Source organism: Sarcophilus harrisii, chromosome 6 (genome assembly GCF_902635505.1).
Source record: "Sarcophilus harrisii chromosome 6, mSarHar1.11, whole genome shotgun sequence".
Classification (NCBI taxonomy): Eukaryota; Metazoa; Chordata; class Mammalia; order Dasyuromorphia; family Dasyuridae; genus Sarcophilus; species Sarcophilus harrisii.
Genome location: NC_045431.1, coordinates 93,963,331 through 93,986,825, shown reverse-complemented (window position 1 = coordinate 93,986,825; position 23,495 = coordinate 93,963,331). Strand labels below are relative to the sequence as shown.

The 23,495-nt window shown below is 33.9% G+C and overlaps 1 protein-coding gene across 1 annotated transcript; it reads left to right on the top strand.

Moving 5' to 3' along the window:
* Nucleotides 1-4,284: 4,284 nt before the first annotated feature.
* On the top strand, nucleotides 4,285-9,061 carry SLC25A27 (solute carrier family 25 member 27). Its single transcript, XM_031941914.1, has one exon. It carries the CDS (start codon nucleotides 4,647-4,649, stop codon nucleotides 5,613-5,615), a length of 969 nt encoding a protein of 322 aa, XP_031797774.1. The 5' UTR covers nucleotides 4,285-4,646; the 3' UTR covers nucleotides 5,616-9,061.
* Nucleotides 9,062-23,495: the final 14,434 nt, after the last annotated feature.

Below are 23,495 nucleotides of genomic sequence, written 5' to 3'. Positions count from 1 at the left end.
AGTCCCAATCCTATAGTCTATCCATAATGCTACCAAAAACATAGTAAATGCATGGAGGCAGCAAATGGTTTAAGAAAATATCTAAGCAAAGTTAATAGCCCTGTTTGCAATATTGGAACAGAGATCAATTTGGTATTAAGCAAAAATAAAAGCTAAGGAATTTGTATTTTATCCTAGAGTCTTTAAGAACTATTAAAGATTTTGGAAGAGAAGGGTGTTATGATCAAATTTATGTCTTAACAAAGCATATAGGCTTGGAGAGAGGGAAATATTAGAGATAGGGAAGCCAGTTAGAAAGCTGTTGCAATAGTATAGGTGAGAGGCAATGAAAGCTTAAACTAGAGTTACAGTGATAAAAGCCTGGTCACGAGAGCAGAGAGAAAGTGATGAATGTGAGAGAAACTGTAAATGTAGGTCTTGGCAATTGATTAGATATGAAGGTTGTGGAAAAGAGAGCAGTTCATGGAATTTAGGGAGGAAGATAATGGATTCAGTTTTGTACATATTGAGTTTGAGATATCTATCTGACATCCAGGTCAAGATGTTTGAAAGGCAGTTGAAGATGCCTTTCTCCAAGATGGGAGATTACCAAAGAAATTTGGACTGGATATGTAGATTGGAAAATGATTGAGATAGAGATAATAATTAAAACCCTAGGAAATCACTAATAGAGGAAAAAGGACTGGGGACAAAGCATACTTAAAGTTAGTGGGTATGAGCTAGATGAAGATATAGCAAAGGATATTTAGAAACATCAAATGAATTGGAGGTCCTGGAAAGTCTTGAAAACCTAGAGAAGAGAATATCAAAGAGAGGATACTCAATAGTGTCAAAAACTGTAGAGTCAAGAAGACCTCTATATGAAGAAAAGGCCATTGGATCGGACAATTAGGAAATCATCATAACTGGAGAGAGCTGTCTGGGGTTGAAAGAGGAAACAGGAAGCCATGTATAAGGAGTTAAAAATAAGAGTGAAAGGAAACAAAATGGAGATTCCCTTTGAAAAAGGTATTCTGAAGGATTTCAGCCACAAAAGGCAGAGGAGATATAGGACGATAGTGGAGATGGTTGAGAAAGGGCTTTTTTGCAGGGGCAGGCAGCAGGAAAGGAGCCAATATGCAGAGATTGAAGATAAGTGAGAGAATGAGATTTCTAGAGAAGGTGAGCTGCCAGAGGAGATGAGATGGGACGGAATTGTTTGTTTATGAAGAGAGGTTTGCCTTGGCAAGGAGTAGGACTAGTTCTTTGAATGAGACAGGAGTGAAAGGGGAGAGAGTAAGAAAAGGCATCTAAGTGACATGAGATGGGGCAGATAGGAGAATGAGAGAAAGCTCTTGGTGAATAGCCTTAATTTTTTCAGTAAAACATGAAACAAGTTCTCAACAAGGACTGTGGAGGGAGGACAAGCCATGGGAAATTTGAGGAGCGATAAAAAAATTTGGAAGAACTGTAATAAGTGAGATATGGAGATGATAAAGGAAATATAGAAGGATTGCCAAATAGCAGTAAGGACCTAGTTGAAGGTTTAACATAAATTTATAGTAGACCCAATTAGAACAGTTGCATGATTTACTCCGCCCCCATTTAGCAGCACACATGTAGCAGCAAAGTCAGTGAGAGATGAGAGTTATCTGAGACAGAAACTTGACAGGGAAAAAATCACCAATATAATAAGAAGGCCTTGGACTCGAGAGAAAAAGACAATGTAGAATTAAATTAATTAACTTGGGGGTCAAGATGAAAGAAGGAAAAATGACAAGTGAGGTGAGAATCTATGTGAGAACTTATAGGCCAAAGGAATGGAGGTCTTAGTGTAGTTGAAGAGTAGGGTTTGGTAGGGGAAGACAGAGGGAGTGATAGAAAGCCAACAGATTATAATCAGATGAGAGAATTTCAGAGATCTTGAACATAGAGGTGGTGCATTTTTGAGTGATGGCAAAGTCAAGGCTATGATGATCTTTGTGTATACATGAGGTGGGATGGAGGAATAGGAATTGGGGAGTGAGTAGACTGAAGATGAGAGGTTAGGATATTTTAAAAGATGTCAATATGCATTTTGAAGCCCTATAGCATGAACACAGGAGTTTGGTAGAAGACAAATATTGTGAATCAGGGACAGAGCTTATTGAAAAAAAGAGAGAGTTTTGAAGGTCTATATATAACAGCTACCAATATTCCAATTGGGTACATGATGTAGATTATTTGGATGTCAAAGAAGGAGAGTTTAAAGAGTGATGGTGACATTGTATCTAGGATATACTAGGACATATTCAACATATATATAGGACTGTTTGCCATCTAGGGGAGGGGGTGAAGGGTGGGAGGGAAAAATCGGAACAGAAATGAGTGCAAGGGATAATGTTGTAAAAAAAATTACCCTGGCATGGATTATGTCAATAAAAAGTTACTATAATAATAATAAAAAAATTATATTACTGAAAAAAAAATAAAGAGTGATGGTGGTAGAGGGAGAAACGAAAAACAGTGGGGATCAAGGAGTATTTCAACTACCTTATCTCAACCAAAGTACAGTCAGCACTGGAAAAGGTGGTAAAGAAATTTGTATCAACAGGATGAATCCAGGTCATAATTATTTACCAGAAGATGGAAAGAAAGAGGAAAATATTTTAAATAAAAGCAAGTTTTGATTTTATTGATCAAACATTCCAGAGGATATAGTGGAAGGGGGTGGGTAGCATTTGGTTTGGAATTTAATGTGGATGGGTTGAAGAGTATGAAAGTAAGGGACCAGGTGGTGGGGAATGGGGAATGGGATTAGGATAATGATCTACAGGAGTTCAGCATCATCAAGATGTATAGGGTATGCCCAGATATGTGTTTTGTTTTCTTTGGAACTGAGTTGAATTTTGTTTTTATTCAGAAAGATATTTTTTTTCTGTTTCCCAGTGTCCTGCCTTGGTGTTTTATCCACATGGACTTCTGGACAATCTCCACCCCCAACCCATGTCAGAAAATTTCCTAACTTGTCTTGGGCTGAGAGAATATCTCCATTGGCCCTACCACTCTAGAATGCAATTTAAAGAATTATTTTAAAGTTATTTGGAGGGAAATATTATGAGAGTTTGACTAAATGCTTCCTCTACTCTGTCATCTTGATTATAGGATGATGTTAATGCAATTTACCTGTCTATTTTTAACAAATACAAGATTACTATTTTATAATATAGAGGTAAGGAAGTGCCATTCCCTTCATTTCTTTTTTCATTATTTTATTTTCCAAATGAATTTTGATATTTTTAAAGTTCTCTAAATTATCCTTTTGTTAATTTGATTGATATAGCACTGTAAATTAGCTTTCATAGTGTTTTCATTTTATTTTATTGACAAGGCAGAGTCATGGTATTTTATTAATAATTATTCTTTATTAAGAAATGCTTTTAAATCTTTACAGGAATTCTATAGCTTTGGTAAACTGATTTCCTGATATTTTATGAATGTTTTAGTTATTTAGAATGAGATTTCCTTTTATATTGTTACCTTGAATTTTATTATCATTATACATAAATGCTATTAATTTTTGAAAGTATTTTTTGTGCTCCACATAAGTTATTGTCATATTGTCACATATATATATATATATGTGTGTGTGTGTGTGTATGTATATATATGTTTAACATATATATTGCCATTGGGGGGAGGGTTGGAGGGAAGAGAGGGAATTTGGAACACAAAGTTTTGCAAGGTTCAGTGTTGAAAAATTATCCATGCATGTTTTGAAAATAAAAACCTTTAACTAAAAAAAAAGATAATGAACACAATGAAAAAAAAGTATTGTTTTAATTAGCATCATTGTTTATTTTCTAGAATTTTCTAAGTAAACTATCACATCATCAGTAAATAATCAATAGAAGATGTGTTTTTTCCTTTTTACTTATCTTTATATCTATGTTCTTTCTTTTGTCTTATTATTGCCAGAATTTTTAAAACCATGTCAGTTTTTATACATATATGTATATATATATATGTATATATATATATATAGTATGTGTGTGCTTTAGATAGTTTTGTGATAATAAAAAAAAGTTCCCTGTCTATATTTTGTAGGGTTTTTAACAGAAATGGGTATGGTGTTTTGTCAAAAGAGGGTTTTTTGGGCATCTATTGAAATAATTGTCAGGTTTTTATTTTTTAAACTATGATTATATTGTTTACTTAATGAATGATTCTTATATATCTGTTATCAATCCCATTTTGCCACGGTGAATGATTTCTTTGATGAATCCCAGAATTGTATAAAAATGTTTCAGAATTTTTATTTATTAATGATCTTGAGTCTATAGTTCTTTACATTATCCTCCCTTGGTTAAGGTATTATTCTATTTTTATCATTTAAAAAAAAAAACACCCCAAAATCAAAAAGAGTGATTTTTTTCCCTCAGTTTTTACAGACTGGCCGTCGGGTCCAGGCAGGCCGAAGAGGCTGGAGAGAGAGGACAGTCAGGTGGCAAGCAGGCTCGCCTTGGGGGAATCGTTGGGCGGACTCCTGAGGGATCGTTAGGCTGAGCTCCACGGGAGATGGTTCTGACTCGGCAGCTCGTCGTTTGAGCTAGGGCTGCCCCGGCTGGGAGGAAGCCGGCAGGGAAGGAAGGGGGCGGGGGCGTGGTTTAAACTTGTCCGGTTGCTGGATGTCCGGCCAGGTGAAGGAAGAGAGAAGTTTGACGCTGGTTCAGAGATGGCCCAAAACAAGCACATTCTTACTGTCCTCCTCCGCGTCTATTGTGGCAGAGTTATCGACCTTTCCTCTTGAACTCACCAAAACTCGACTCCAGATGCAAGGAGAAGCTGCCCTTAACCGTTACCGTTTTTTAAAACATTGTACCCCCTACCGGGGCATGATAAAAACCACCATCGGCATCATACGGGAGGAAGGCTTTCTGAAGCTTTGGCAAGGAGGAGTATCGGCAGTTTATAGGCAAGTAGTATATACTGGGTTCCGCATGGTCATCTACGAATATCTTCGTGACTCTGTTTTTGGGAAATCGGCAAATAACGAATATCCTCTTTGGCAATCAGTCATAGGTGGAATGGTGTCGGGTGCGTTTGCTCAGTTTGTTTGTACCCCCGCTGATCTAGTGAAGGTTCAAATGCAGATGGAAGGAATAAGGAAACTCCAAGGAAAGCCTTTACGATTTCAGGGTGTGCATCATGCGTTTCTCAAAATCTTGAGAGAAGGAGGGTTGCGTGGCCTTTGGGTAGGCTGGGTGCCCAACGTCCAGAGAGCTGCCTTGGTGAACATGGGAGATTTAGCCACTTATGATTCAGTGAAGCGCTTGGTATTATTGAATACATCACTTGAAGACAATATTCTGACTCATAGCCTGGCAAGTATATGTTCTGGATTGGTAGCTTGTTTTCTGGGAACACCAGCTGATGTCATCAAAAGCAGAGTGATGAATCAACCGACAGATAAAAAAGGAAGAGGACTGCTGTACAAATCTTCAACTGACTGCTTGATTCAGAGTGTAAAAGGGGAAGGATTTATGAGTTTATATAAAGGCTTTTTACCAGGTTGGCTGAGAATGATGCCTTGGTCAATGGTATTCTGGCTTACTTATGAGAAAATAAGACTTTTGAGTGGAGTGGATCCATTTTAAGACTTTAAAAACAGATATATTCAATCTTATTAAAATGTGGTCATTCACAAAGTATATACCTCCTCCTGTTTCTTCCTCCTCTGGAAGACAATATCTCATCAAGAATATGCTTTGTAGGGTGGCAGCCCTAAATTTTCATTCTCCAGATCCAAGTGTCCTTGACCCCTTTTCTTGCTCCAGGAAAGGCTGAATTGTGTATCAGAACATTCAGATATCTAAAGATCTCCAACACAGCACTTTCTAAAGAGGAATCTGATCCTGGATCCTTACCACCCCACATGGACATTCATTTGGATGCTATCAGATAACTTCAAGGAGTCCCAGTGATGAAGCTGCTGCTGAGTCCTGAAATGCATAATAGAACATAAAAGCAAGCACCTGCCTCTCCTGAAATGTATATATAGCTAGAGAAGTCAGTCTTCTTAGCAAGTAAAGTTTGAAAATGCACTCCCCCCAAATGAGATGAATGAAAAAGATGATGAATAAATAGAAATGTAGTTTCTTAAATGTAGGTTGGAGTTCATGAATCTCTTTCTTCCAGAAGAAAGAGAAGGGTGAAAACTGAGTCTACTGTTGCTTCAACAGCAAACAGAACTGCCACAATTCGTCAGAATTCTATGACAAAAGTTGACAAATTGTAGTACCTGGAGAAGGAGCAAACCATAAAAGCAGTCTTGGGGAAAACAGATAAAGGGTCACTTTGGTATATATCTTCTTTAAAATTTTTTAACTATTCCACAGCTCTGTGACATATTCATCTATAGATAATTATTTAATTTTTACATGTTAACTAAAATGTGTCTGTATAAGTTCATCTTTTTCTCTTTTGGTATTATTTATAAAGTGATGCTGCTATTGGAAATATGTCAAAGTTGGCATGCTTCATTCTGTTGACTTATGCTCAGAGACACCACAGATTACTAAAAAGTCAGCTATCCCTAGCTAGGGTCTCATAATATAAATTTGACAAGGTCTTTTACTTTTGTAAAATAGTACACTGGTCTTTGTCGATAGCTAACAACTCACAACAGCATACTCTCTTTTTCAGTAGATTTTTACTGACCTATATTCTTTCATCCATTGCCCCTGAATATCATAACCATGGAATAAAACAAAACATAAAATAGGATCAGTGTCTCAACCCTGGCCTTGTTATGTTGGCTCTGCAAACAATTGAGCTAACCATCCAGAATGATAAGCTTGAATGAAATTTGATCATATTTGGGATCAAAAGATCAGCTAAACACTGAAATATTTACCAATATTGTAACAATAGCATTTATGCGTAATCAGTGCCTTTTTACAGAAGTCCTACTTATTGTCTCTGGTCTCCAAATTTATGCCTCTTGGGGTTTTCTAGTGGTATACAGTCAAAATTACTCTTTTCATTAGTTTAGTTGGCCATTTGTGAAATGGACACTTTTCTTTCTTCAGACCTTAAAAGGGCCTAAATTTACATGTTTTTTGTCATAATTCTTGAGTGTCTGAACCTGAATTGTTGGGGCCTGTGATTTGGGACGTCAGGTCAAAACCATAAAGATTTGTCTAGTTTGTTTAATCCCAGGCTTACTGAATGAAGAGCAAAACATTTAATCAGCTTTATTCTTTGGTCATTATCAATAATTAACTGTGATGTTTAGTGTCTATATAACATATAAATAATTCATTGTAAATCAAAATGACCACACTTATTTTCTGGCCCATCTTTATTTAGACATAACCAAGTTCAGGCTTCTTTATCCCTCACAATCTCATCTTTTTTACTACCATGTTAAGTAATAGCAACTGTTCAGCATATCATCCTTCAATTTTTATATTTAATCTATTCTAATTTCTTCTCCAACTTGGTAAATTGTAATTAATCTTTCCTTAAATACAGTTCTCTTTCTCTTTTTAACATGAATTCACTTCTGTTGCTCCAATAGTCAAATAAATGAACTTTTAAAAAAATCTTCTTGTTGATAAAAAAAAAAAATGTTTTTACCTTCTTCAGGTATTTGATAAGCTTGTATTCTCTCTCTCTCTCCATTTAAATGTAAGCCCTTAAGGGTGGGAACTGGTCCTTTCAGGTTGGTTTTTTGTTTAATATCTCTACCTTATCCTCATTATACTTTACAAAATAACTCTATAGCTGGAAATGTCCAGCAGATATTGGTGCTTAGTTTGTCAAAATTCATTTATTTGGTGTTCCCTGATTCAAGAATTTGTGATAATTCTTTCAGGGTGGGCTAAAATACAGAGCAGCCAAATGGGGTTGAACTTATGGGATAATGGGGTTAGCTGACCAAATACAAAATAAGATGTGAAGGGAATGATTAAACAACTGAAAAAAAAGCTTTTCAAAGACCTTCAGGATTTATCCATCGCCCCCAGGAATTCTTCTAGAACCACTTACCCAATTGTTTTATGAATCTGAGATCTAAAAAACAACAAAAAAAAACTTTTGAAAAATGTGGCTTAATAAAAATTTTTTCATAAATTCTAATTCTTGACATTATTTGCCCTAAATCTGTAAAGTTCTAGGTAAATACTAGAAAACTGAATTTTCAGTCTTTTATATTCCCTTAAGAAACTTGGCTTATTACAACTGAAAGACACTTAATAGTGAAATAATAATTAGAAATTTGGTGGATTTCTTGTTTATATTTTCCTTTCCTAGGATTTAAAGTTAGTTCTTATTCATTTTGTGATATGGGGAAAGTGATCAGCTGATTATATTTTTTTCAGATGCAGGTCGAATATTTCAACTGGTTAATGTGCCTTTTGTGCAAAATTAGAATGCAAAATGTTTTTCTCATGTGTTTGTTTCATTTTCTCTCTTTAAATATAATGGTTTTAATCACATTTTTATCCCAGTGTATCATTTTAACTGGGCATCAGGGTTAACAGTTAATATAACCATGCTGTAAGGTTTATACTTTATTTTTCTGCTTGTTTCAAATAAAACTAAATTATAATGCCAAAAAAGGAACAATTTGTCTAGTGTTAGAACTTTTATTGTCTTTTAAAAGTTTGATAAAATTCTTCCATGGATCCCTTAGGATACTTAGTCCTCTTGATGCTTTTTGTTATAGCAAAGAACATTGCCATACTGCTGTGCCATTTCAAGTAAGCTTCTGTCTTTTTGTTTTCTGTAGCCCTGAGAGGAGACAGAGTATATAAGGCCTCTGGATCTGCTTGTGTAACCCTGAGCAATTATAGAAGAGATGTTAAGTAATCACATTAAAGTTTGGTATTATCCTTCTCTGCTATCAGGTTTTTTAAGTTGCTTGAATTATTGGCACCCTAGAATTTAGCATAATTTGCATTTTCAATAAGACTGAAGGGTCATGAGGATTATGGAAAATGTGTCATCCTCCATTCTTGTTGGTCTCATGACTTAGAAGTCAATGTTTACACCTTAAAGAAAAATACTTAAAATTTTTAATTTCTTTTTCTGTCCTCCCTTCTTCTTTATTTCTTAAACACACACACACACACACACACACACACACACACACACACACACAGAAATAAGGGCATTCAAGGGAACATAAGGTTAAACTTTCCTTTATCCTTGTTTCCTTGTCCTATCACTGCTCAGACTTTATCAAACCCAATTTTGGGCTACTCTCACCATCTGTTTTTTCTCCACTCCTATTCCTGTGTTGCACTATAGAGATGGAAAAAAAAAAATCTGTAAATATACTGACTTACATTAACTACAAATTTATGTTGATTTATGGTTTCCATTGCCCCCCCCCCCCAGCCTGAATCAGCCACAAAGCCATACAAAGTTCACAGTAGCAACTTCTATTTCTTAACTGGGCTCACAAATGCCCAAGATCATACCTTGTCCTGGTTCTGCCTCTAGAAAAAAATCGAACTCATTCTCACTTGAGTGTGTGGATATTTCTGGGTTGACTTATGTATAACTGCCCTTACATAGATTAACAGAGAAGGAATACCACAAGGCAGTTACACTCCAAATGTTCTCAAAATCATCTAGGGAATTCTGTTTAAGACAAGTACATTCTATTCTCCCTTCTTGCCATTCTATTTCTTGAGCCCCTAATGATGTACTTCTATTTATACAACCAGACTCACGATTATGACTTTTTTATATTAAACATAAACATTTACTTAAAATAAGGGAAAAGAATTAGTAATAATGTCATAGGTGTTTATAAATTAAACAAATTCATAAATAATTACAATATAATTCATGCATAAAGCTGAGTCATAGTAACCCACAAAGCACTGAGTATCTAAGAAGAATGGACATATGTTTTAAAGAAACCTACCAAGTAGACATATGAGTGAGAGAAGTCATGTGTTCAGAATAATTTACTAATCTGGAATAATAAACTTTGGAGCTATCTACAAAAAATCCTAAATATATGTGGCTTCTGAATAACTGAATACATTTCCATTGTTAAGCTGAACTAATTCAGTTGTTCTTGACTAATACCTTGCTAGGCAGATGTCTCAAACAAATTAGTTGATTAGCTGATAATACTTCTCTCTTTTATCTTTCTAGGATCAAACTACAAATAGATACATTATATTTATCACTTAACCATACAACAGTTCTCATTTCCATATTTTCCCAGTTATTAACCCACCTCATCATTGAGGCCTAGTGAATTCTAACATTTACTAGAGTCTTTAATAGTTTGTCACTTTAAAAACTCAGCAATAACTGTCTCAGAACTTTGAGTTCAGGAGCAACTGCTTTCACAAATGTAAATCTCTCAGAATTCTGAACATAATTAATTCAGAAACTAACTTTAAAGGATTAGTCAAGGGAAGAGTGAGAGGAGAAGGTACTCCCTAGATAGAGGTAATGGAAAGAGTGGGGGTCACATAGCTTCCTCAAGGAAGGCAGAGAATTCTGGACAAGAGAATTATCTTCCTACCATGTTCTAGTGAAAGCAGCAGAAAACTAGGAGGAGGGAGATGGCAGCTTCTCTCAAGAAGACACTTTCTCAAATGCAGCTGTGAGAGTTTCCCAGGCCAGATCATGTATAGCTCACCAGTTTAAGAGAAGTTTCTTTGTTGGGAGAAACAACTCTTGGGCATTATATTAATATAATTTGAAAGACTCCATTATTTATTTTTGTTGACACTTTCACTTCATTTCAGTTCTTTTTTAGACATTATCATTGAATTTCATGGTTGTTATTAAAAATAATTTTTTTCTTGTTTGTTCTTTTGACCAACTATAGGTCCCAGGTCAAGCTCCACTTGGTCATTGTTTAGGCCTTGATTGGCCTAAATTGAAAGTAAATAGCAATTTCTTCTCTTTTGGCCTAAAACCCTAAGTATTTTCCCTCACAGATTGATTTTTTTGTCTTTTTTTTTAAACTAGGTAAAGAGGTTATTCTCAGCCTCATTTCTTACCTAGCCTTAATCACTGATTAGACTTTACCTGAGTTAAGCTGAGATTAAACTGAATTTTGTTATATAGAAGAGAGAAATGTTAAAAAATTATCTTCTCTGGGTAACAACTATGCTAGGTATACTATTACTCCCTTATTTTCTCTCCATCCCAATGATTCTGGTCTTAATTACCCATGAAAATCTCTTTTCACCAACCTAAGATGCTTTCCCCTTCATTCCCATAAAGATCAACCCTATCTCCTCAAAGTGTCTCACATCAAATAGGTTTACACCTCTTGAAGTCTTCTGCTTTATAATTAACCAATTTCATTTTAAATTTCCATCTTCTGTTACTCATTGAGAATATGTTTCCTTCTTATGACATAAGTTCTTTGCCAACTTTTTCCTATAACTGGCTAAATGACTTTCATAAGAAAATCAAAAATATCAGAATATCCCAAACTTGTTCCACATCATTCCTGCAGATTGCCCCTCTTTCACCATCAGTAAAGTAACATTTTCTCCTTTGAAGGGAAGGGCAGAGAAAGAGAATTTGCATATATTAAGTGCCTACTATATTCCAGGGACTATGTTAAGTTCTACAAATATTAAATCATTTGATCCCCACAAAATACCTGGATATAGTATCATTATTATCCCCATTTTATAGTTGAAGAAACTGAAACCAAGGATGAGTCACATGTAGGAAGTGTCAGGCTGTATTTGAATTCAGTCTTCAGGATTTCAAGTCCAGTGTTTTATCTACAACCCCAGCTTTTTAAATTTTAGATCAAAAACCCATATGGGGTCTTATAAATGAATGTGGGGGTTATGAAATTATGATTTAACATTAGTGTTTGATATGTATGAATATTTTAAATATTTATATACTGAAGGTCACATAAAAAATTTCTCAAGCAAAAAAGGGCTATAAGTAGAAAAAGTTTAAGAAGCCCTGCACTATGGCATCTAAATGACTATTTGAGTTCACACTTTCTAAATTAATCATGCAATCCAAATCTGTTTGCTATTATCTATTAATTCTCAGGTAACTTTCTATCCTTCCTTAATCATTCATTAGTAATTTTGAATTTTTTTTCTTAACCCCAACCCTTTCTCTCAAACTAGGAGACTCTTAATATACATACTGATGATTCCTCACCTATCCTAACTTCCAAGTTTCTTAATTTATTCTATTTCTATGACCTACTTCTTTACCACATCTATATATATATATATATAGTCATTTCTTTGATTTATTACTTATAATTACTCAATTTCCATGTCTATGAATACTAAAATTGCTCTTTCTAATCATAATCTTTTAGCATCCACCTTTTCCTATATCTTACAACCTTTAACACTGCTATCAACTCCATTGTGAACCAACTGAATAGTATACACTATGTTTAAGTTTCTAACCCTTTAACTTTGACAGAAACTAAGCTTAGATTCCTCTCACTATCTATCTCCTTTGCTTTCATTTATCTGTTAATTAATTAATCTAGAAAAAGTCATAAAGCCACTACAAATTCCTTTAGTTGTTTTTTTATTTCAACTACATCCACATTGTACCAAAGTAGTCCTCCCTAACCCTTCTTAATAAAAATCTTTATTCCAATCATGACCAAGGCCATTTCAAAACTTGTCTATAATATCTCATGGCATCTTATTCCCAATCTTATAATTTAATAATCCAGTCATATTACATTAAAAATAAATAAAATAAAATAGGTCAACATTGCTCTACTGTGATATTTTAAAAGTTATTAATTATGTATAGTTTTAATTACAAATGAGCACTTTGCCAAATTGTTTTTTCTGTTTTTCTGAATCCAAAGAATCATTTGCTTTGGGGCATTTTCTTTTTTTTAAAAGACTAATGATATTGTTTTCTAGGGTTGAACCATGTTTCTATTCCTGAAAAAAATATAACTTGGTCATAATGAATGATTTATTAGGCAAATTGATGAAGATAATCTGCTTGACCAGTTGTATTGAAATATTTTGAATCAATATCCATTAATGACATTGGTCTATAGTTTTCCTTAATTGCTTTGTCCTTCCCTGGTTTTGGTATCAAGATTATATTTGTTTCATAAAACGGATTCTTAAAGCATTTTTTCTCATTTTTTTTAGAATAATTTGTGTTGTATCAGTACACATCATTCTTCAAAAGTATGCTAGAATTCTCCAGCTAATTCATCAGGACCAAGTGTTTCCTTCTTTCTTTCCCTCTGCCCCCTACCTTGTAATTTCTTTCTGCTAATTCTACTCCTTCTTCTGATATTGGAGTAGCTTTTAAATACTTTGATTATCTGTTAGTCTGATTAAATTTATTAAAACATTCCATCATGGGTTTGTAAATGTGTGTGTGAGTGTGTCTGTGTGTGTTCTCAGTTTTCTTAATATAATTGTACATAGTGCATTCTAATAATTCTTTCTATCATTTCTCATTTTGTTGATTTGATATTATGGTCCCTTATTTTCAATCAGGTAAGCTGAAAAATTTATCAATTTTTTCAGTCTTTTTAGAGAATCAATGTTTGGTTTTCTTCATTTGTTTTTAAAACTTTTGAATTCCAGATTCTCTCCCTTATCACAGCCCTATCCTGATTTAGAAACCATATGTGAAGTTATGCAAAACATTTCCATAAAAGTCATGTTAATAGAACTCCCATCCTAATGAGGAAAATACCCTCAAGAAAAACAAAGTGTGTGTGTGTATATGAGAGAGAAAGAGAGAGAGAGAGAGAGAGAGAGAGAGTGAGAGCAGATGCTCCAATATGCAGCCTCAATCAATTTCTTTATTGGATATGGATAGAATTTTTTGTAAGTTCTTCAGAGTATTCATGGATCATTGTACTTCTGAAAATAACAAAGTCATATCAGAATATTGCTATTTCTTTGTTAACAATATATTTCATTTTGCTTAATTTCAGGGAGGACTATCCAGGTTTTTTTTTTTTCTGAGAGCATCCTGCTCATCATTTCCCTTGAACAATAATATTCAATAATATTCCATGACAATTACATATCATAATTTATTCAGCCATTTCCCAATGGATGAACATCCCCTCAATTTCCATTTTTTACCCTGAGAAGAGAGCTGCTATAAATATTTTTATACATATAAGCCTTTTCCTTTAAAAAAAAAAATCTCTTTTGCTATCATGCCTAGTAGTGATAATTGTTAGATCAAAGGATATCCCTTTGGATATAAAGTTATATGGGCATAGATCATATTTTTGATCATTTATAAATTGGGGCATGGATTTTTTTTTACAAATTTGATTCAGTTTCATCTAATATTGTTTCAAAATTCTTTTTACAGTTAACTATTACTGACTGTATTATCCCCCTCCTCCATTTATTCTATTCTCTTTCTCCTTTCACTCTGCCTATTCTCAAAAGAGATTTGCTACTTACCACTCCCCCCTCCAATATACCCTCTCTTTTATTATCCTCCCCTCTTCCTGTATCCCATTCCTCTCCCATTTCCCTGCAAGGTAAGATAGATTTCTACATACATCTTGAGTTTCTGTTATTTCCTTTTTGAGCCAATTCTGATGAGAGTAAGGTTCACCCATTCCCCTTTTCTTCCACTATAAAAGTTTTTTCATGCCTCTTATTTTATGGCAGTTAATTTACACCATTTCACTTCTCCCTTTCCCTTTCTCTCTGTGCATTCTTTTCTCACCTCTTAATTTCATCATTTAAAAAAAAAATTATCCCTTCATATTCAACTCACACCTCTGTACCCTCTATATACACTCCTTCAAACTGCTATAAAAATGGGAAAGTTCTAATGAACTACAAGTATTTTATTACCAGTAGAAATACGATATCATTTTCCTGATTACCTCCTTATACTTCTCCTGAGTCCTGTATTTGAAAATCATATTTTCTATTCAGCTCTAATCTTTTCATCCCAAATGCTCGAAAACCCTCTCTATTTCATTGAATTTCCACCTTTTTCCCCTGGAGGATTATACTCAGTTTTGCTGGGTGATTCTTGGTTGCAATCCTAGCTCCCTTGTTCTCTGGAATATTATATTCCAAGCTTTTCTAGCCTTTTAAAATAGAAGCTGCTAAATTTTGTGTTATCTTAACTATGGCTCCACTATACTTGAATTGTTTCTTTCTGCATGCGTGTAATATTTTCATCTTGATTTGGGAATTCCAGAATTTGTCTATAATATTCCTGGGAATTTTCATTTTGGGGTCTTTTTCAAAAGGTGATTAGTGGATTCTTTCAATTTCTATTTTACCCCCTGGTTCTAAAATATCAGGACAGTTTTCCTTGATAATTTCTTTTTTCCTTACAAATGTAGATACACACACATACCACATACAGACACTTCTTTCCTATATCTGCTGATTTTTTAATTAAATTCTGCTTCATAACCTGCCTTGCTATTACTTAACTTCCACCCACCCAAGGATCCCTCCCTTGTCTTGTCCCTCACCCTTTGCTTTCCCATCTACCCATCTCTCTCCCCTTCTTTCTTTATAGATTTTAGAAGATTACCCCATGGTAATATATGTAGTGTTATCTATTGAACCCATTCTCAATGTAAGTAGATTTTCAGAATTACATGCCCTCTTTCTCCCTCTAATGCCTCTGTGTCTCTTCTTCCTCTGCACTTCATTTATATTACATGATTACTATTTTTTTATCCTATCTCTGCCAATCTTTCTTTTGAGCTGCCCTGTTTTTAGTGTGAATCAAACATATAATATACATTTCCCATGTTAAAAAGACATAAACAATTTGTCCATATTTAAACAGTTTGTCTATACTGACTTTCTTAAAATTGATCTTTGATATTGACTTTTATATGTTAAATGTTCTATTAAGTTCACATTTGGTTGATAGAAAGTCTTAAAAATCTCCCAGTTCATTGAAAATCCATTTTTTTATCATTCAAAATTGCAGATAATTTTGCTGGATATATTTTTGGCCATAGGCCTAGTTCTTTTGATTGTCAGTAGATATGATTCTAGGACCTGAGGTCTTTTATTGTAGCTGCTGGTAGGTCTTGTACAATTTTAAATTGTAGCTCCACCATATTTGAATTGTTTTTTCTTGTTTTTTGCAAAATTTTCTCTTCAATCTTGGAGTTTCAAAATTTGGCAATAATATTCCTCTGTGTTTTCCTCTTTGAGATCATGATCAGTGGATTTTTTTCTATTTTTACTTTTTCCTCATATTCTGTCCCTCCTGGACATTTTTCTTAGATTATTTCCTGCATTATTGTGTCAAAGTTCTCTTTTTGGTCATAACTTTCCAGCAGTCCAACTATTCTTAAATTTTTTCTTCTTAATTTGTTCTCCAGATCTGCCATTTTTTCTTATGTTTCACATTCTACTCTATTTTCTTATTCTTTGTAATCTGTTTTGTTATTTCTTGGTCTCTCATAGCTTCACTGACTTTACCCTGCCCAATTCTAATTTTTTTTCCTAAGGCAATTGGGATTAAGTGACTTGCTCAGGGTCACATAGCTAGGAAGTGTTAAGTGTCTGAGGCCAGATTTAAACTCAGGTCTTCCTGAATTCAGGGCTGGTGCTCTACCCACTGTGACACCCAGCTACCCTTACCCAATTCTAATTTTCAAAGAATTATTTTCATCTTTGAGATTCTGTAACTCCTTTTCTGGTTAGTCAACTCTTTTTTCATAATCTTCTTGTTTTCTTGGACAGTTTTTATTTTTAATTTTTAGTTTGTCCTCAATGTCTCTCATTTGATTTTTAAATTATTTTTTGAGTTCTCAGTCTTCTTGTATCATCATCATCCTCTCACATGAAGAAATCCATTCTATAGGCCTGAGTTAGACCTCCATCAGCCACTGCAGGTGGTCCCCATATTGCAACAGTTCTCTTATAAATTTTCTCGGGGTGGGAAGCCATTTCATGTTACTCTTTTTTTTAAATTAAACTGTCTTCCTCTGAAGATCAACCCTGGTCTTCCCTGTTCCCGTAATATGTTTCAATAGTGGAGTTCTTTCTTCTTTGTTGGTACATTTTTTTTTTAATGGAAGGTATTAGTGTAAGCACCTCTAATTGTAGGTTGTGGGGATGGTGCCTCAAACTTCCCTTCAGTTTTTCCCTCTGACTAAGAATCTCAACCCAAGAGCTTTACTAACATTGCCCCTGCCCCATTGCTTCTGCACTCATCAAGTCCTGGTTCCTTCCCTCCCAGGATCATGTCTCAGCTTCAAAGCTGGGCCCAGCATTCCCAATCCATTGAGATTCACTCAATCTTTGGGACTCAAACCCCGACTCCTCAAAGAATCTGGGAGGTGAAAGTATCCGTGGTTCCTGCAGGGTGAAATTAGTAGAGTTTGAAATTTACCAAATTCCCAGAATCCTCCCTCTTTGATAATTTCTTGAAAGATGATGTCTATGACTTTCAGATTGCCTAATAATTTTAAAAATTGTTTTTCTAATGAGATATTTCACTTTTTTCCTTTTTTTTGGTTTTGCTAATTTATTGTAACTTGCTTTCTCACAAAGTTACTAATTTCTATTTGCTCAATTTTCCTTTCCTAATTAGCCAATTTTGCTTTTCTAAGGCATTCTCCTCTTCATTAGCTTTTTGTGTATACTTTTGTACCATTCTCAATCCTTTTCTCAAATTTTCTTCTATCATTCTTATTTGATTTTCAAATCCTTTTTGAGCTCTTCCATCAGTTAAGCCCAATTCTTATTTTTCTTGGAGGTTTTGAATGTAGGAGCTTTGATTTTGTTATCTTCTTCTAAATGTGTTTTGATTTTCTTTGATACTACAGTAATTTTGTATGGGCAGAACCTTTTTATTGCCGTCTGCTCATTTTCCAAGATTATTACTTGGTTTTTAGTTCTTTGTTAAAGTAGGGCTCTGTTTCCAGTGTGGAGGGTGCATTGTCCCAAGTTTCAAGGATTTTGTGAGCAGTTTTCAGAGATCCTACTATGGACCCGACCAGAAGCACTCTTTTCTGCCCTGGAACTGTTAGAAGTATCCCCACCCCAGTGTAATTGTAAAATCTAGTGTGCTAAAGCAAGAGAGAATTACTTTACTGGTGCTGGAATTGAGGTTAGGGCTGAGGCCAGGGCTACACTAGTGCAGCCTCTGCTGGGATTGCATGCTGGTTTCCCATTCTGTTTCCACAGAACTTTTCTACTGACCTTCCAAATCCTCTTTGATATCTCTGGGCTGAGAGTTCTGGAAACCACCAGTACTGATGTTGATTCATGATTCATTCCCATGGTCTCTCTCTAGATGTAGATGACTCTCTTCATCACTGCACAAGTGAAACTAGTTTGAATCAGTTCAATACTGAAGAGAGCTATGTCCACCAGAGTTGATCATCATATAGTCTTTTTGTTGCCGTGTATAAAGATCTCCTGGTTCTGCTCACTTCACTTAGCTTCAGTTCATGTAGGTCTCTCCAAGTTTCTCTGAAATCATCCTACTGATCATTTCTTACACAGCAATAATATTTCATAACATTCATATACCACAATTTACCCAACCATTCTCCAATTGATGAGCATCCACTCAGTTTCCAGTTTCTGGCCACTACAAAGAGGGCTGCCAAAAACATTTTTGCACATGTGGGTCTCTTTCCCTCATTTAAGATCTCTTTGGAATATAAGCATAGTAGAAACTGCTGGGTCAAAAAGCAAATGGTATGAACAGTTTGATAACTTTTTGAGCATAGTTCCAAATTGCTCTCTGGAATGGTTGGATCCATTCAAAATTTCACCAACAATTTATCAGTGTCCCAGTTTTCCCACATCCCCTCCAACATTCATCATTATCTTTTCCTGTCATCTTAACCAATCTTGACAGGTGTGTAGTGGAGACTTAGAAATAGCTTCAAGTGCTGCAACCATTTCTGCTCTTGACTATTTCCCCTCTAGTCTATAGGACACCAAACACATATGTCGGTTATACAGCATTCCCCCCCCCCTTTTTTTTTTTAAACTTTTGGAGGCAATTGGGTTAAATGACTTGCCCAGGGTCATACAACTAGTGTCTGAGGCCAGATTTGAACTTGTCTTCCTGACTTTATGACCTATGCTATTCACTGTGCCACCTATCTACCCCAGAACCCTCTTTATAAAAAGATTTTCTAAACCAATTGATATCAAACCACTTTAGCTCTTCTTACAGATGAAAAAGTGTATATATGTAAATACATATATATACCTGCCCATTCACATACATTTATATGTATATATAGATGCATATATCACAGATATCAAACTCAATTTCATTATATTTTAATTAAATTTGTGGGAGTATTCTAATTTATAACATTTATCTTCATATCTTTTCATGCCTTCTAGATTATTATAAATTCCTTGAAGGCAGGAATGGTATCTAATATTTTGTATCTTCTCTATCTCATAATTTAGTGCTTTCCACATAAGGGAAAGCTTAACAAATGTTTGTCATGCATTAATAATTAGGCAAATTGAAATTCATAAAATTACAGCTGAAGTTCATAAAATCACAATTAGAAATAAAATCAAGAGGTCATCTATTGCAATATATACTTAAATAGGAATCTCTTTGAATACTTATAGGATAACAGCCTATCTAGATAGCCTTTATTTTTTTTTTAATACTGCCATTCCTTTCTAAATTTTCCTACTTCATATATGTAATTTCTCATCTATCTGAAAATCCTTTACAGATTGAGGACAGTTTGATGTTCCCTTGCCCATATATTCTTTAAAAAGAAGTTAATTCCTTTAATCTAAACACTTTAAAGTGTTAATTAATTAAAGTGTTAATAAATATTGGCAGATAGCTATAAATTGGAAGAGACAGTAGATGAGCAAGATTTTTAAATTAGTAAAATTCATTAATATTAATACTCATCTTTTGTTTGGGATCGCTTTTAAAGTATTCTTCCCCTCCCCCTTAATGAAATGTCAGGATGCACAAATATATGACTAAGAAATGTGAGGCCACCATTTTCTGAGAACAAACGTATTTAAGGATTGTTGTTCTTTTGGTAGAAAGATAAATAAAATATACAGATTAATACTCCCATTGCTCTCACATTCTGTAGTAATGTCCCACTGAGAATGCACCTTCAGAGAACAGATGGTGAAGGTCTAATTTATCTCTTTGCTGATCACAGTATGGGTCTCCGTAATATGGTCTAATAATGCAGTCACAAGATTTCCTTTACTCTTATGTTCTTTTACTGGCCTCTGTTCTACAGAAATATGTTTTTATTTTTATCAACAAATATTTCACTTCTGTCTGGACTGGTTTCTCAAGCCAATCCTGGACACGAATTGCCATGGAGTTACCTTATATTAATCTTAAAATAAATCTGGCTGGCTCTTCTGGGATCTGAGAATCAGCTTTCTTCTTCTTGCTGTTTTGCTTCAAAGATTACATTGAAAATTATCTTGTTTCTATATTGATGTTCCTCTTGGACATTCCACCTCACAGATTCTCTAAACTGGAAATTAAGTCCATGAGCTGGAAAGAACCTCAGAAGCTAGTTAATGGCCCTCCTGTTCTCAATTTCTTGTTTATTTGTGTTGTCCTCATGAGAGTTCACCCATCACTGTTCTTCACTTTGCTCTTTCCAGAAAAGGATCATGAAGGATTTAATTTATGCCACTGTTTCTTGATTATTTTCATATCCTCTTTGATAGTCAGGTGAAATCTATGGGTTTTCAATATATAATGTTCTTCAGTACCAATAATGTAATTCAATATGTAAAATAAAATAAATAGGATAACAAAGGAACCCAATTATTTTGAAATACCATATCAAGTAGGTGGCATTTTGTCATTTTTGAGGTCAGTTTTGATGTTCCTTTGCCCATGTATTCTCTAGGATAAACATTAATGATTCCTCTAACCTGCAAACTATAAAAATATTAAATTTAAATTTAAAAATTTTGTAAGTTCAAATACCATCTCAGATATTTACCAGTTGTGTAATGCACCAACCAACCACCAACCTTGGTTTCTTCATCTGTGTGCAACAGAGGCAATAATAAGTAATACTTACTTCCTATTGTTGTAAGGATAAAATAAGATAACATTTGTAAAGCATTTTGCAAATCATATCTAAATAATAGCAGATATTATTAGATGTTATTAAATTAAAAACAAAACAATGGAAAAATTTGCAGATCTTGGGTTAGAAAGCTGAGTCAGGGAGCAGTCTTTGGAATGAGGATAAGGGAAAAGAACAAAAGACAACTGTCACTTTTCAAATAACCTCTTGCCTTTCACAAACACTGAAATAATGTCCAAGAACAAAGAACATTTGGTCAATTTCTACTTTTTTATCATATTAATATAAACATTTTATGGTAATTTGGATTTGATTTTGATGGGCATATTATCAGAAGGTTTTCATTTCATTGATTTCTCCAACTTAATATTTGCACATTCTATTTTTTTTTTTTACAAAAACAGTAATTCTACCATGTTTGTATGCATTAGGTGTCAGCTTCTTTACATAATGTTGACAATACCTATGGATATTTTGGACACCAAAGTGTCCAATAGTAAAATTTGTCTTTTTTTTTAAAAAAATCAAAAAGCCATACCAAACTACCAAAAATATTTTATAGAACTAGAAAAATAATAAAATTAATCTGGAAGATGAATCAAAATATCAAGAATATCAAGAGAACTAATGAGAGGGGGGTGATGTAGAGGGGGGGGATGAAGGAAGGTGTACCAGATCTCAAACCATTACAAAGTGGAAGTCATGAAAACAATCTGGTATTGACTAAGAAGTAAAGTGGGGCAACAATGGAATAGATTAGACACACAATACACAGTAAGAAATGCAAAAAAAATCTAGTTTTGGTGACAAGAACTCCTATTTGACAAAAACTTCCTGTAAAAACTAGAAAGTAGTTTGGCAGAAAATAGTTATAGACCAATATCTCACCCTATATACCAAGATAGGGTCAAAATAGGTATATGATTTATTTGATAAATGCAAAAAATCTAGTTTTGGTGACAAGAACTCCTATTTGACAAAAACTTCTGAAAAAACTAGAAAGTAGTTGGGCAGAAAATAGTTATAGACCAACATCTCTCACTATATACCAAGATAAGGTCAAAATAGGTATATGATTTAGACATAAAGGATGATAAATTAGGAAAGCAAGGAATACTTGTCAGTTGTATGAATAAGGAATGATTATGGCCACGCAAAAGAAAAAAGCAATTATGAGATATAAAATAGATAATTTTGATTACATTAAATTTTAAAAGGTTTACACAAACAAAACCAATGCAGCCAAGAGTAGAAGGAAATAGGAAACTGGAGAAAAATTTTTACAACAAATTTCTCTAATAAAGGTGTCATTTTCCAAATACATAAAGAACTGAGTCAAATTTATAAGAACATATATATATATATATATATATATATATATATATATGTTCTCTAAATAGTCAAAGAATATGAATAGGTAGTTTTCAGGTGAAGAAATCAAAAGCCATCTATATTTATATAAAAATTATCTAAAACACAATAGATTAGTGAAATGCAAAATAAAATAATTCTCAACTCACATATATCACATTGGCAGAAAAAAATGATATATGCTGCAGGGGATGTAAAAAAAATTGGAACAATATTGCCCTATTTGTGGAGTTGTGAACTGATTCGGCTATTTGGAGAATAATATGGAACTATGCCCAAAGAGTTATAAAAAACTCTTTGGGCATAACCTTTGACTCAGCAATACCAAAAGAAATAAAATACATACACACATGTATTTATATACATACATTCATATGTGCATACAGAAATATTTATGGCAGCTCTTTTTGTGGTGGCAAATAATAGGAAATTGAAGGGATGTCTATCAATTGGGGAATAACTGAATAAATTATAGTATATGATTGTATTGGAATACTGTGCTATAAGAAATGATGAGTATAATACTTTCAGAAAAAAAATTGAAAAGACTTACATGAACTGATGCAAAGTAAATGAGTAGAACCAGTAAAATACTATACATAATAACACTGTATGATGATCTTCTGTGAATAACTTAGCTATTCTCAATAATTCAAAGATCCAAGACAATTCCAAATAACTTATGAAGAAAAATGCAGTTCACATCCAGAGAACTGTGGAGTATAATTGCAGATCGAAGCATATTATTTTTTACTTCCTTTTTTCTGTTTTTGTCTGTGTTTTCATTCACCACCATGAAATATGTCTTTTCAATGAAGGAGAAATGAAGGAAGGGAAGGAGAAAATTTGGTATCTAGAAATTTTTAAATATCAATGTTAAATTTAAAATTGATTGATTAAAAATAAAATCCTAAATTGTTTTTAACATATAATTGAAAAAATTTTTTTAAAATAAAAGAGCCCCCAGAAAGGAAAACAAGGGTTTTACAACATGATAAACATTAGAATTATATCACTGGAGTTATCTGAGGTATCAACATGGCCTGGAAGTGGTAGAGTTAATGCTGGAGGTCACAGAGTATATTATCTACAACACATAAAGAAAAATAGC